This window comes from Seriola aureovittata, chromosome 10 (genome assembly GCF_021018895.1).
Source record: "Seriola aureovittata isolate HTS-2021-v1 ecotype China chromosome 10, ASM2101889v1, whole genome shotgun sequence".
Lineage (NCBI taxonomy): Eukaryota > Metazoa > Chordata > Actinopteri > Carangiformes > Carangidae > Seriola > Seriola aureovittata.
The window spans coordinates 10,709,246-10,724,068 of NC_079373.1; the positions used below are offsets into that span (position 1 = coordinate 10,709,246).

At 40.8% G+C, this 14,823-nt stretch overlaps 1 protein-coding gene across 7 annotated transcripts in view; it reads right to left on the reverse strand.

Moving 5' to 3' along the window:
* Positions 1 to 13,433, reverse strand: part of tjp1b (tight junction protein 1b) — a 54,909-nt gene extending 41,476 nt beyond the window's left edge. For 2 of the 7 annotated variants that reach the window (XM_056386994.1, XM_056386986.1), the window contains exons 1-2: positions 12,305 to 13,433; positions 4,530 to 4,671 (exon numbers count right to left, since the gene is read on the reverse strand). In XM_056386994.1, the coding sequence (XP_056242969.1) occupies positions 4,530 to 4,671; positions 12,305 to 12,456 (294 nt within the window). In that variant the 5' untranslated portion in view covers positions 12,457 to 13,433. The remainder of the gene's footprint in view (positions 1 to 4,529; positions 4,672 to 12,304) is intronic. The other 5 variants (XM_056386988.1, XM_056386985.1, XM_056386987.1 and 2 more) reach the window with 3 other exon arrangements.
* Positions 13,434 to 14,823: the final 1,390 nt, after the last annotated feature.

The following is a 14,823-nucleotide window of genomic DNA, read 5'->3' on the forward strand; positions in this document are numbered from 1 at the left end:
ACCTGGTTATAGCCTCTGCAGCAAACATTCCTTTAACATTTTCCCAAAACAGCTGAGAGGGCAGATAAAAATACTGCATTAAAAAGAGATCTTTCCCAAAATCAAAGCACATGAAACAGAGACAGCAACCTCAGTTTAGCATCCACACTGCAGCAGGACTACACACTATGCTTTGTGTGTGTAAAAGATATTGTTTTTTCCCCCCATGATGAAATATAACACACATAAGGATGAGCTGCATATTCAGACATTGATTCATATGAAAACACACATAGCAAAGAAGGCAAATCCCCTGGAAAAAAGATGACTGTTTACAGTTTTTTTTTTACTAATAATCCCTGATGTCTTTTTTAGAACAACAAAGCAAAGTCATGCAGACTAGTCTGATACCAGAGATTAGTGTTGTAAATAATACAGAGAATAACATTTTGTTTGATAGTAGAACAGATGGACTAATGAGCACAAAGAAATACCGTAAACGCTGCTGCTTTGAAATGGGACGAGGTGTTGTTGACGAACACTGAAAAATAACTTCAGCTATACACAAAGGCATTGGGTGCATAAAAGACTGTAGTTTCCCCCCCGTCTCCATCTCTGTTGTGCTTTCTGCAGCTTTAGCACTAAAATCTGATTCAAGCTTTCTGTGAACAAGTGCGCTGCTTGCCAACACAAATGACAGCAGGAGTGGGCCAAGCGCCAAAGTCCTCCCCTGACTATCAAGAGAGAAAAGCAATCAAAAGAAGCAATCGATATAAACAAAGTCTTAACTACTATTGATTATTTAGCTCTACACTGATGGGCAATGATGGTTATGAACCTAAATTCATACACTTGTTTAATTAATATCTTTACTTTTCTGTTGAAACAGCCAATCAGGCGAGATTTTCTTTGTTCAAAAACGACTGCAGAACATCCAGCGGCTCACAGGCAGTGTTGTGTCTGTTGTGACATTTCAGTAGGATGCAATGGAAACTGCTCCTCAGCTCAGCATCCTGCAGTCTCATCACTCACTGTAAGGCGGACCGTTACTTCCATCAGCTGCATTTGAGTTTGGGCAAGTCAGCAACTTTTTCCTCTAGTGCACACACAGCCTGTACAAAAGAAATATACCGTGGAAAAGGCCAGGAGCCCTTTAGCTGAGCTCTCAGTCTCTGGTGAGATAGTGGCCTCTTGAGCCATCTGAAGCGTCCTCCGAGTGACAGGCCATAAAGACAAATGGCCGCGATGTGGTAAGTCACTCTCTATGACTTACAGAGCAGCAGAGGATATGAGAACACAGTGACATTACACTGCGTTTTACCACTCAGATGAAAGCCTACGTTGTCTGGGTATGGCTTAAAATCAGGGCCACCACTAATCTGTCAATTACAGCCTAAAAGCATTCACCTACAGCATATCACCATCAGGTTTGCTAGATGGGAGCTGAATACTGATTTTGTAATTACTTAGAAAATGTGGGTCTTTTGTTCAATCAATCATGACAATTCATTTTTCTCTTACTGAGACACAAGTCTCTGTGCTGTAATATTTTCAATGCTTTTTATTTTGGGGGGTGGAAATCGGTCTATTGGTCAGACAGTCCATCACTTTGGATCAGACTGAAATATTTCAACAACAATTGGATGGATTGCCATGACAGTTTGTACAGAGGATGAATCCTACAGCACTGACTTTGGTGAGTTCTTATCTGTTGCCACCAACAGACTGATGCTGTATCTCGACAACTAGACAATGGATTGCCATGAAATTGAAAACCAGATATCAATGTTGCTGACAGCTGATAAATCTTAATGACTTTGGTGATTCCTTAGCTTTTCTTTGCGCCCCAGCAGCAGGTCCAGGTTTTCACTCGTATAGTGAGTTATCTCTACATCTGCTGAATGGATTGGCACAAAATGTGGCACAGATATGGATGGTGCCCAGACGATGTATCCTCTTTCTTTTTTTTTGATCCCTTGAATGTGTCTCCAGTGCCACCACAAGGTTGACATTTATGGTTTTGAAGGAGATGTCTCAACACCCTGCCACCCTCAGGATGTCTTTTCATCAAGTGTCGTTATTGAGTCAAAAATTATAATTTGTCTGCTGTCAGTCTCATTAACACATCAGCATGTCAGAGAGTGGCTTCAAGCTCTGCAACATACAGCACTGTTAAGCTTTACTTACACTAGAGTTGAGGTAAACTCTCAAGATGCAGTAAACAGAATTTCAAATAACTTTTTATGTTTTTTTTTTTTTTTTTAGTTCAACAAGTTTTTAAGCAGCTGCAAATCAGCAAAATCTCTGTTACTGTTGCTGACCAATACTTATCAATAATTCAACCCGCTCAGTGGTTTTGTGGTATCCTTTAATGAGATGTAGCGTTTGAGCTGAATTCACAGTCAGGTCATCACTGAGCTGTCAACACAATATAATTCCCTTGAGGCCGAGGCCTCCAGCAGTTTACTGTTCCGTCTGGAAACAACAAGGTACGTGTTACAACTGGGTCGGCTTTGATGAATGCACATCAGAGCTCTGAATCTGAAACACTGCATGGTGAATTATTACATCTTATGTATCTAAAAAAAACCCAGCAGATATTTCATGATAAATGAATGTGACCAAAAAGACCAGACATGTTTGAGCTTCTATTTAGCGCCTATTTACTGAGGGTGATTATGGGTGTAAGAGGTGTGTGCATCTGTAAGGAACCTTGATGCTCAAACCAAGTTCCTTCTTCAGAGACCAATATAGAAAACCTTGAATCATTTTTTTATGCATTTGGCATAACATTAACTATCAAGTGTGGAAATGGTAGCAGCCACTCATGGTGGCCCATGGTGGTCTCTTGGATGATTGGTCAATATTAACATGATCAAATATCAAACTTTGACAGCAGTGGATTTCCATCTTCAGCTACAAGTGGAGGTGAGCACATTTGTATCCCACATTAAAGGAACAGATTCTTGCAGAGTTTTATGAGAAGATTGAAACCACTCTCTCTCTTTATATGGCGTATGACGATACAGCCAGCTGCCAGGTATTAGCATTAAAGGGATAGTTCGGGTTGTATGAAGTAGTCATGCATAGTCGATGTTCTTTCAGATTAGCGTGCTGACGGTTAGGAGAGGCAGTGCCAAAAGAACGTACTGTTTTGACTGGAACATGAACCGAAGAACCGAACATGAAGCGCACATTTATTGTTTCGTTTTTTCTGCTGGCCCGTGCACAGCAGCACATAGCTCTGCTGGTGCACCGGTGTTTCCTGCTGCCTCTCCTAACCAGCAGCGCACTGATCTGAATCTACTGCAGGTAACACACTGACTATGCATGACTACCTCACACAACCCCACGTCAAATAACCTGAACTACCCCTTTAAGACTGAAACAGGAGGAAACAGGTTAGCTTAGCTCTGTCCAGAGCAAACTAAATCCACAGTGCAGCACCTCTGATGCTCACTATTTTCATGTTGTATCTCTTTGTTTAATCCGTACAATGTCAAAACCCTTCATGAAACCACGACATGTCAATTTTTATACTTCGGTTTTTGTGCAGAACAAAAGGCCTGGGTTGTTATTTCATCCAGTCTTTTGGCTGAGAGAACTAGCTGCTTGTGGTATCCTCCTAATTATGGTACAGACATGAAAGTGGTATCAATCTTCTCATCTAAGTCTCCACAAAAAAGTGAATAAGCAAAATATTCCCAAATATTGAACTATTCTTATAATCACAGAAACATACTGACATGGTAAAGGATAAAGGATGAACATGTATATAAAGGTTCTACAATCCCACATGTAGATCAAATCTTTGGACAACAACAACAACAACAACAACAGAAAGATGACCCCTTTGCCATCACAATGTGAATTGGCCTGTTTAACCAAATTTGCACCATTTATTTCTTCTTGCTGTAAGTTTTACTAATCAAAGCAAACAGCATACTTGTGGCACAAGCATTATAATGAAAGAGCTCTTTCAGGCTCTTGAGCTTTCAGTATTATCTGCAATGTGGGAGAAATCGTCACTTGTGAAATGTGACTCTGCCACCACTTGCAAAGTGTGTGTAAGTGATGCGTTGAAAATCTTTTTTCTTTTTTTGCAACAGGATCCTGGTGCCAGACCCAAATATGCTGCATGTCTTCTTTAAGTGGTCTTTAATAAATACATTTTGTGAGAACCATGTATCGTATGTGTCTTACATCTCACTGCTTTTATATTTTTACCCAAGACAAATTGGTCCTTTGTGCAACCATCTTTGGCATTCGATTACCTTAGAGGGACTTGTTTGGACATTTTGTATTTGGTATATGGTTGGGTTAAATTTTTGGATTCTTAAACAATACATGGTCAGTTTCTTTCAGTGTTTTTACGAGATGCACCAACCAAACAAAGAGACCATGTCCGTCAGTATAAGTTCAGTCATGATCAAATCTTTCTCCTGTCACTTTTTAGCTGTCTACATTGCGGTCATATATTTGTGTGTGTGTGTGATTAGGTGTTTCAGCTTATTAATGCATTGTTTTTACAGAACAGCCAGTTTACTTACATTGGAATCAAGGAGATCAATGCTGTCCAGGCTCTTGCTCCTGTGAATGCGGCCCTTGATGCGGCGGAGTGATGGCTTGCCCTGAACGGTGCTCACTGAGGAGGCTGCTGTGATGGAGCCAGCGGTTGGGCTGGGGTGTATCCTGAGGTCAGTGCGGAGGGAGTGGGAGGAGGAGGAGGACAAAGAAAAACAACAGCACTACATCAGAGCAAGTAAGTACACATCCAGCATGGTTGTATCACAGCAGGACAAAGTGCCACAGGCAAGACCGAAGAAGAAGAGGAGGAAGAGCAACTGTGGTCATGTTTCTGCTTTTCAAAATGCCACAGTCTCCCGCTGGATAGAATGGCATTTAAAGAAATCTATAATTGGATTTAATGTCACAGAGGCCCTGTAGGGGAGCGGCTCCAAGCTCAGGAAGCACTGCAGCTTCAACCACAGAGGACCTTGCACAGCTCTGCGGGCCACACCAGTCCGACTGTAGTTGGGTCATGGTGGGATGTGGGGAGGAGGCACACTTGGCTGACCTATCATCAATACTCTGCGGAAATGTTCTCCCCTTCACAAATGACATACTTAAGCAGCACTGTTGGAGCCCTGCTGACCACATTAAAACCCTCAGCTTCTGGTTCCCTTTGTTTTCCCCATGTTTGTAGCTTAATTGCTGTGTAATGTGCTGTATTTGCCACGGAATTAATCTCCCCTGTGGGGACGGATAAATCTGAACCGAATTCAAAATTGAGTTTATCAATCTATCTACAGCAGGAGCAAGTTTGAAGACCAGCCACATCTCAATTAGCAATGGTTTTTAGATCAGTTATAAGCCATTCAGAAGAGGAATGTTTGGGTTGCCAGGTTATGAAAAACATACAACAACAGAACCAGCTGAAGACTTGGCAACCCAAATGTTCTTATTAATGCCTTATAATTGATATATAAAACATAAATATTGTTATTAATAAAGCCATTAGCAACAATTTGTAAACCCTTTTTAACGGGTGTCCTTTTATAAAATGGTACCATTATAACATTTAGACTGCTAGTTAATAAAGCTGAAACAATGAACTGATAAATCAATTAATCGATGGGTAGAAAAGAAATCATAGCTTTTTGTGATAATCAATTATTTAAGTCATTTCCTCAAGCAACAAATTTATTGGTTCCAGCTTTTCACTTGTTAAGATTTTCTGCTCATTTATTATCATTTAGATCATTGAGAATCTCTTTTTTTTTTAGCTTCATAAAACAAACAATTTGAATAAGCTAACTTGGCTTTTAGGAAATTGTGACAAGTATTTTCACTATTTTCTGACATTTTTAAGACCAAATTAATGATTGATCAATCAAGAAAATAATCTGAGGATCAATCAATAATGAAAATATTAGACCAGCAAGATTAGTGCCACAGATTTTCTAGTACAGCCACAGATCACTTAGTATAGAAGAAGCTGTTTCCCATGATTGCACTGCATTCATACAGCATGGCGTAGCTCAGATTTGTACTATTGTTACTGCCTCCTCTCCTCTTCTCTTCCTCCACATCACACCATTCCTCTCTCTCAGTGTCATGGAGGACAGTCACTCCTAATGAGGATTTACCTAACGCAATATTCAATGAGGAAAAATCCTGTCTACACAGTGCGGCTCAGAGACAGTAGAGAGGGATGTACAAAGATGGGAGGAAAGAGCATCACCTTCCACTTTCTCTCTGCATTAATTCAATAGTTGCCTGAAGGGGAGTTAGGTGCTTACTGCCTGGAAATGAAAGGTAAAAGCATTCTGCAATACTTGCAGTCAATTACAGGCGACCTCAGATTGTTCTCATAAACACTACAGCAAACATGACTAATGAGAAAAGCTGCTTGGACTGTATCACAGACCCGGTGCAGTCCTGCACATTCACAGGCTCATTTCTTGGATGTTGATTCTGAAATGGATTCCAGCCAAAACACTTCAGGCCACAAAGGCAGAATGTATCAGGGTGCCAGCAACTGTGCCGACTCAGATATAATGTGCAGTGAATGATTTCACATCGCTGTTGTGATGAATTCTTCTTTGCTATAAAATATGCAGTTATAATGTGTTTCACTTGAGGTTTGAGAGAATATATAAAGCTGTGACATTGAATGTTAAAGTCTGCCTTTCACTTTATCATGGGTTAAAGTACATTTTGTACTTTTTATGACACACTCATGGAATAGGGCATCATTTGAAAGGCACAGTTAGACATTTTGGGAAATAGGCTTAGCAGCTTTCTTGCCAAGCTTATATGAGAAGATTGACACCGCTTTAATGTCTGTACACCAATTATGAAGCTACAGCCAGATGCTAGTTATCTTAGCATAGCATTAAGACTGGAAACGGGGTGAAACAGCTAGGTAGTCAGGCTACGTGCAAAGGTAAATTGCAGTATTAGAAGGGATTATGTGCACGATTATTTCTTGCAGTAATTTAATGTCGCCATCATCACTACTTCCATCCGAGAAATAGTCTGCCATATAACCCTACGTAAAACAGCAACTTGACGGTTTTACATGACATTGTTAAACAGATGAGACCTGAAGTGTTAATAGCAAAGCTTTACTGATGCTGGTAAGCAGATTGGTTATGCGTTTGTCCTCTTCATTCTTTATGCAAAGCTAAAAATAACGGGCCGCAGGCTACAGCTTCATAGTCAGCATACAGACATGAGTGCGGTTTCTTCTCACTTAACTTTGAGCTGAGTTACTTCTAATACTGTACACATGCACATCATTGCAAGGGCAGTGTAGACCTGTATGTTTTATTTTCTTCTCTGTTGATGTCAGATGGCAGACAGGAAATGCATCATCAGTAAGAAGCTAAATAGAAACCTCAATTCCTTTTCAGTTGTTGTATTTTAGCCAACAGGTGTGTGGACGGTTCATGATACAATAAGTGTCCCCTTGGCCCCGATATGATCATTATATCGGAGTCTTGGACATTTTGTAGTCTCTGTGAACACAGAAAAATCCACTTCAAAAGAAAATGTAATAAGTTCAATGCCAAGACCCTAATGGCCCTCAGCGTCCACTACAGAGTGTGATTATGTAGTTCACAGATAAGGTCCAGCAGATGCCTGATGCTATTACAAAGAAAGAACAGACACACGCACATTAATCAGTTGCCGTACTTCATGCCGTCCCTCTGTTCCCCCTCTCTTGGTTTGCCTGGAGGAGCGATCAGGTACGATTAGTTTGAGCAATAACGGCTACTGCTTAATCAGCAGGTCAATAGGCAATGTTACGCTTCATTCCTCCCATCTTGGCCTGTGCTAATATAACATTTAACAAAGAGAGCAATCCTGACCAGTGTCTGACACACACACACACACACACACACACACAATAAAACACATACGTGGTAAGGGAGACACAGTCATACTTGGCTAATACGACAACAGTGCGAGCCTGAATGAGTTATCTCTGTGCTGTAACCACACTATCTGCCTGCTTTTGTTTGGGAGAAAAGTTAAAAAATAATGGGAAACATTACATAAACACAATAGACTTGTTGTATTATCCCTGCAGGCTTGCAACAGAGTGTAAAGTTCATTAAGTCAGGTTAATGCCACTCTTTGGCTGTGTGCAGGCGGGAGGGAATGGGTTTTTAAGACTGCAGGCGAGTGGAACATCTGTTTGCAAAGACTAATCCCAATTTAGAGAGCTGCTGCTGCTGCTGCTGCTATTCAGTCTTTCTCAAAGGCAAGCAGAGCTGTGTCTCCTCTAATTTTGGGAGAATGTGATGCACATGGCTCACACAGTCCCTGCTCACTGAATGGTGAAAGTGTTCAGGCAGAGCGGTGTGTAATCTCACCGTCTCACGCTGTGAAATCAGCAGAACAGGAAGCAGCTCTGACCATTTGACCAGAAATGGGACAGAATTAATGCTGCAATTATGTAAAAAGGCAACCTTAAAAAACAGGATGCATTAATGATCCAATGAGCTGTTTCTGTATACAAATGCAATGGAGCCATTTTTCCTGTTTACATCGGTGATGTCACATCCTGGCATATATCTGTATCCTAAATGTTTGTGAATGACAGAAATATGATCTTTAGTGCCTGTCCAAAGCCTTAATGAGGTGGAATATAGGGCTGACAACAACATAATCAATTCTCTTAGGGAGGTAACAAATTATTCTTTTCATTATAACTTACATGTATATCATTTCTATTCTTAATTAATTGTTTATTCTTGAACGTCAAACATAAGGACAAATGACCAGACCTCCTAGAGTTGACTCACATTAACAATCAAGTTGCATGGAAGAGAAAACCAGCCAATCTTTTCATTTTAGAGGCTGTAACAAGAAAATGTTGTGAGTGATTAATCAAATATCATAGCTGTGAAAGATTATTTTTTTGTCAATAAACAAATCAGTTATTCCAGTACCAGTTATATCCGGAGTATTTTCTTAAATTTCTCAACTATGGACACGGTGTTAATGAGTATAGAGCAGTATTGATCTAGAGGTCACTTTAATCAAGTTATCAATATCATTTGTGGAAAAAGGTTAAACCAATAGAGCAAAAATCCTTGCAGAGAGAAAACGAGGGACACGTCCTCACATAATAACGCCAGGTTTTATGTAAGAATATGAACTAAAATATTATAGAATTATACAACCCAAGGCTTTCAGTCACACCACACATTTATCATTACAAAGATCTTTTATCTTTTCTCTGCTTCATGTCTGATTCTTATTAAGAAGCTTTATTTGTGGTTATTGGGTTTGAAAAAAAACTATGAGTCAAAACGTACTGCTATATATTTTTCTTTTTTGCATTTCAATTAGTTTTACAAAGTCTTTATCTACACAGAAATTTAGCAAAAGCACAAGCCTATCAAATGAGGAGACTGCACACCACATATAAGGTTACATTATACGACATTCATTAGGCGGACACTTTTGTCATGTTTTCTTGTATAATACAGAGTATTACAGAGGAGTGGAATAACTGCTGAGGGCAGGTAAGTTATAATGACACGACCACTGGTACTATTACCATTACTACCATTATTACTATGAATTATCCATTGTCTCTACTACTGCTACTTCTTTTACTGATATATGAGGATAAACATTTACCATGAATATCAATGCCTATTTCATGTATGCGCATCTATCATATTGTTATGTAAATTATATCAGGTTATAAAGCAAAGTGCAACTGTTAGTGTCTCATTGTGTCCGACAGCTGCTTCAAGCCTTTGTGTTGTCTTTCAATGAGTTCTTTAGCCACATCAATAAGAGCTTTTCATTTACCAATGTTTATAGAAGGGATGCTATGATCAGTGCTTTTACAAATTTCATTTTTTAGCCAAGTCTTTATATTAACACTGAAAATATTTAAATGCGGACTGTAGACGTTCAATTTTCTTGATGTATTTTCCCACCTTTGGTTTTCATTCTTTATGGTTTCTAGACCATGGTGAAATTGGTGAATTACCAAATTAGTGACTTAGCACAAATTAGAAGACTCTTGAAACTTGTCACCGACAGATCATTCATAACTGTGACTATCAAGTCTGCAATCATTTTTGTCAAAGATCAATCATTTTTAAGTGGTAATGAACTTTAAATGCAGGTTGGTTTGAAAAGTCGGCCATGTAACAATAATGTGGCTTGGACAAAATTAAACGTGGAGATGATGTACAGGTGACGAATTACACAACAAAGTCCATTTCAAGTGTAATTGCAATCATGGGAATTAATGGAAAATGATAAGCAACATGAAAAGCAAAATGAGAACAGATGCGTGCGTAGTAAATGGGGTGCAACAAATCCCCGGTGTGATGCTTTCAATGTCATCTCATAATAAAAAGTTTAGAACCACAAATATTATTAATTGATCAGCGTTTGTAATGACTTATTAACCAGTACATGAGCTACAAGAGCTTAGCGTATTAACTTCATCTCACAAGAGTTTGGGCAACTGCTCTTCATTCAAGCTGTAAAAAAAATATTCGGTTTAACAAGGTCAGAGCTTACATAACTAGTTTAGCCCTTTGTATCAGTGCGCTGCTATAAATGAGACAAAAAGCTCTTTCCAAAATCCACTTAAATATGGAAATGTAAATATCAAAACTACAATAAGAGAGGAAACATGAAAGGACTCCTCTGTTTCAGTGAAATCCCTTATCTTCTCCCAGGAGGGCAATTAGGCTAATAAGAAGATGACTAAGGAATATGATTAGCCAAAGAGACCAAGAGATAAAGAGCTGCATGTGATAAGCCTCTGACCCCCGCTGAGATTACAGCTGCACTTTGACTTCAGTGACATCACTCTTTATAAGGGGTTGGTGGTCGTGTTCTCCTAAATGTTTGAACTTAAGACCCAGTTAAAAGATTTGGAAACATTAACAGCTACAAACTGTAAAAACATCCTGTTGTTCACGCACTATTTGCATAATATCCAGTTGCTTTTAGCTTGATCTCTAATTTCACATGTGCTAACATGCAGGCTGTGGTTTTGCCAGTGTGTCTTAACCTCCTTTGATCATGATAATCTCTCAAGACAATGTGATGCTCAGGGATTTTCAGCATCAGTGTTTTGTCCTTGCCTGAGTGACAGAAATGGTTTAGGAAATGATTCAGGTTGGCTTTAGAGGGGTGATGAGAATAGCTAAGCCTCACACACTAGAGCCATGCCAGTGTGGCTGCATTATGTGGTTAAATGATCCACACCGTGCAACACATTTTGAATTTGCGTGAAACACTTACTATCAGAGTGCCATTGAGCCTATTGACTCCTAATTAACCATCTTTGCTTTCAAACAAGATGGTAATCCGGCCGTAATTAGGGAAACTATGTCACACACGTCGGCAGCAATCTGCTTACATCGAGCAAAAGGAATGAAAGGAAGACTCTCTTAAAGTAAACAAATGAGGAAGGCCGCAGGAGGAGAAACAGGAGAGCACACTGCAATATACTGTAGCACACAGGCAAACAGAGTAATGAGGACACTGAACAGGTGGATAGACAAGACACAAACACACATGCTGAGAGCAGAGTATGGGTAGATAATGTTTAATAGAGATGGCTATGAGAGGCGCCCAGAGGCCCGGCTGCAGCACAGGAAATAAAAACAGGAGAGGTCCATGTTTCATGCTTTACATTTTATTCATTAGTTACAACACAGCAGTCGGGGTAAGAGTGGGGTTGAGGAGGGAGGATGATGGTGAACACACGGTTTAGCTTGATGGTGACATTTCCAGTGACAGCAGCAGTGCAGTGGAGGCCATATGGTACATTAAAGCACATGAAGTTGGAAGGCAAAGAAACAATGATGAGGCTATGACATCATCCTACGCATTCAACTTTACAAACTGATGGGAGAGGAAGGACATGGGCTATACTGTAGCTAGAGCCACTGGACTTCACACACGCGCGCGCGCGCACCCAGGCGCGCACGCACGCACACAAACTCCCAGCATGCGGAGTATAGTTGCCTTATACCTATTGTGTGTCGACCACAGTAGGTTTGTGATGATTGCAACATGGTGCAGACTGGCTGCAGTGGCTGGAGGGAATATTATGTCATTTTGGAGAGTGAGCGGGCGCACCGTGGCTCTGTGACCCGCTCATTATTTGACGAGATGAGGGAGGGGAGGCGACAGCTCGACTCATCGCAGCCCCCCTCTTTTTTTTTTTTTTTTTCCTCCAAACCTGCATCACATTATCATCCTCCTCATCATCATCATCATCACCATCATCATCATCATCATCATCCGCACCAAGATTCATACTCACCACATACGCTTCCTGGGTGGAAGACAAGCTTCTTTGTTGGAGGCGGTCACCCCCAGAGCCAGCTGCATAACAGTAATGTATTTCTGGTAATTCACCATGGTACTGTCCACCGCTACTAAAAATCCAACCCAAAGAAAAGCACAGGTGATCATATATTTCTTTATTCCCTGGCATCCGCCTCCGCTGCGTCTTCCATGCTCAGCATCACAACGCCATTTCCAGCGCTGAAGGACTGACAGTGAAAACACTCCCCAAGGAGCTGAGCGAAAGGTGCCGTACCGCTGCGACCCATGTCTGCAATGACACTCTGACCGTGTTTTAGCGCTCGCAACCAGATCGCCGATCCATTCGATTTCTTTTTTTTTTTTAAGTGTTGTTTTTTTTTTCTTTTTAATACGGTCAGGATTTGGACATTATCTCCTTCCTCCTGCCTCCTCCCTCCTATCCAGGGCTGGAAACACTCTCTTCAAAACGCTGCAGCGTCCAGGCGTCCGTGTGTGTGAGGTAGGGGAGAGAGTGTGTGTAGCCTACAGTGTAGTCAGAGGGGAGCGACTGGGAGGAAGGGGAGGAGGGAGGAGAGGCGAGGGGGAGGAAGGAGTAGGAGAGGGTGGGGGTGCTCAGTAGCATCTGTTTAGGAAGTCTTAAAGTTTGTCTTTAATTACTTGTTATAGGGTTGCTTAAGTCAGAAAAAGTCGAATCTCTTTGTGCTGCACAATACTCTCTGAAAGCAGTACTGACTTACAGGGGCGGAACTAGAAATTCGGAGCCCCCCTGAAAGCCTCAGAGCACTACAACCCTCACTCCTTTTTAGGAGGTGGGTGGGGGTATTTTCTTTTTTTCTTCAGAAGACATTGTGACATGTCACAGTAAGAAAGGCACTGGTGTAAAAATTATAAATAAATAAATGATGGTTGAATGCCATTTAGTTGCTTCAGCTTCAGGGTCCTGGTGTTGTGCATTCTGGCTGCATTCACAGCCCCCTCTTTTGAAGCACATTTCAATCTGTGCATGAAAAACCCAGAGTGGACACACTTGGCTGAGGTGGAAAAGTCGGTGTATCGATGAAGGAAAAATGCAACAAACTGCAATGCAAACAGAATTCATCATGATGCACGTGTGACTTAAAGGTTCACTGAGGCTTCACCGCTCTAAAGAGATGAAAAAGTGGAGACTGTTCTTCATATTACTACAGACTGGAGAAATTAGTGCCACCAACAGTTCCTCTCAATAAACCAACTCCTAGTTGTGGATGGAAATGCACATTTATTTGCATTTTCTTTTAGCGATTTTTCTGAAAATCTGGATAAAGTTTGAGGCTCACTGTCACACTGTCATGACGGGCACACTTGAATAGAACAGATCCCTTGTTATGGTTATGCTATGATGCTATGATACGTCAATATGTCTGCTGACATAAAAGACCTAGTTTCTCTAACATTGAAAAAATAACAAGGTCCGCTTACTGGAAATTTTCAGGAGCTTTCAGTTACGTCTTGTGGCTTTCATCATTGAATGGAGTAAACTCTAATATGGTTTATTGTGTGGTTGGAGCGAACCCCTCTTGCTGAGGAAGGCAATAAGATACGACTGACTTACAGGAAATTTTCAGGAGCTTTCAGTCACATCTCATGGCCTTCACCAGAGAATTTCTATCAAGCAGACCAAGTGCTACAGTTTCTGTCGAGTTGCCATTTCCAAGGTCAATGAACCTCAAAGTTCATACTGTACAGAGACGATCTACTCTGTCATTCCCAGTGCACGGTGAATGTAAGGTGAAAGTACTGGGAATGTCACCGTTAACTGAGGAGATTTTATTGGCCTCTGTGATAACCTTTAACCTTAATTGTCTGACTTAGTTATCTCCATTTTAAATTAGCAGGGTGACCCTAATGTCATGGATTTGTGCTGCTCATGTTATTGTATTTCTGACTGATATAAAAATCTAATAAGTCAGAATGCCTACACTCAGTGACAGTAAAGCTTTCTGGCATTTCTGTTGAATATTTGCTGATTACTTTTTATATGTCACGCAAAATGGCAGGTGGTAACAGCAAACCGTTGGAGGATTAATTTAACTTAATTGTCATGTCCTGCAGATACTGGTCAAGGCCCCTTCCTCAGTTGATCCAGTGGTCCATGCAACGTACTGTATATTTTCAAAAAATGTAAAAGGAATAATATGTTCGAAGAGGGGTTTAATTCTACCACACACACACACACACACACACACACACACACACACACACACACACACACACACACACACACACACACACACACACACACACACAAACAATACCTTCATTGTTATTGACTGGGTGGATGAAACTCTGGTGAATGATATATGATGTTGATTAATTTCATCCATTTCAATCATTACCAGTTTATCCTGTGCAGGGTGACAGGGGACTGACCTATCTCAGGTCACGTTGGGGCGAGAAGTCTGTGTGCGCCCAGGACAGGTTGGCAGTCTGTCACAAAGCTCACGCACACAGTTTACAGACAGACGACCATTCACA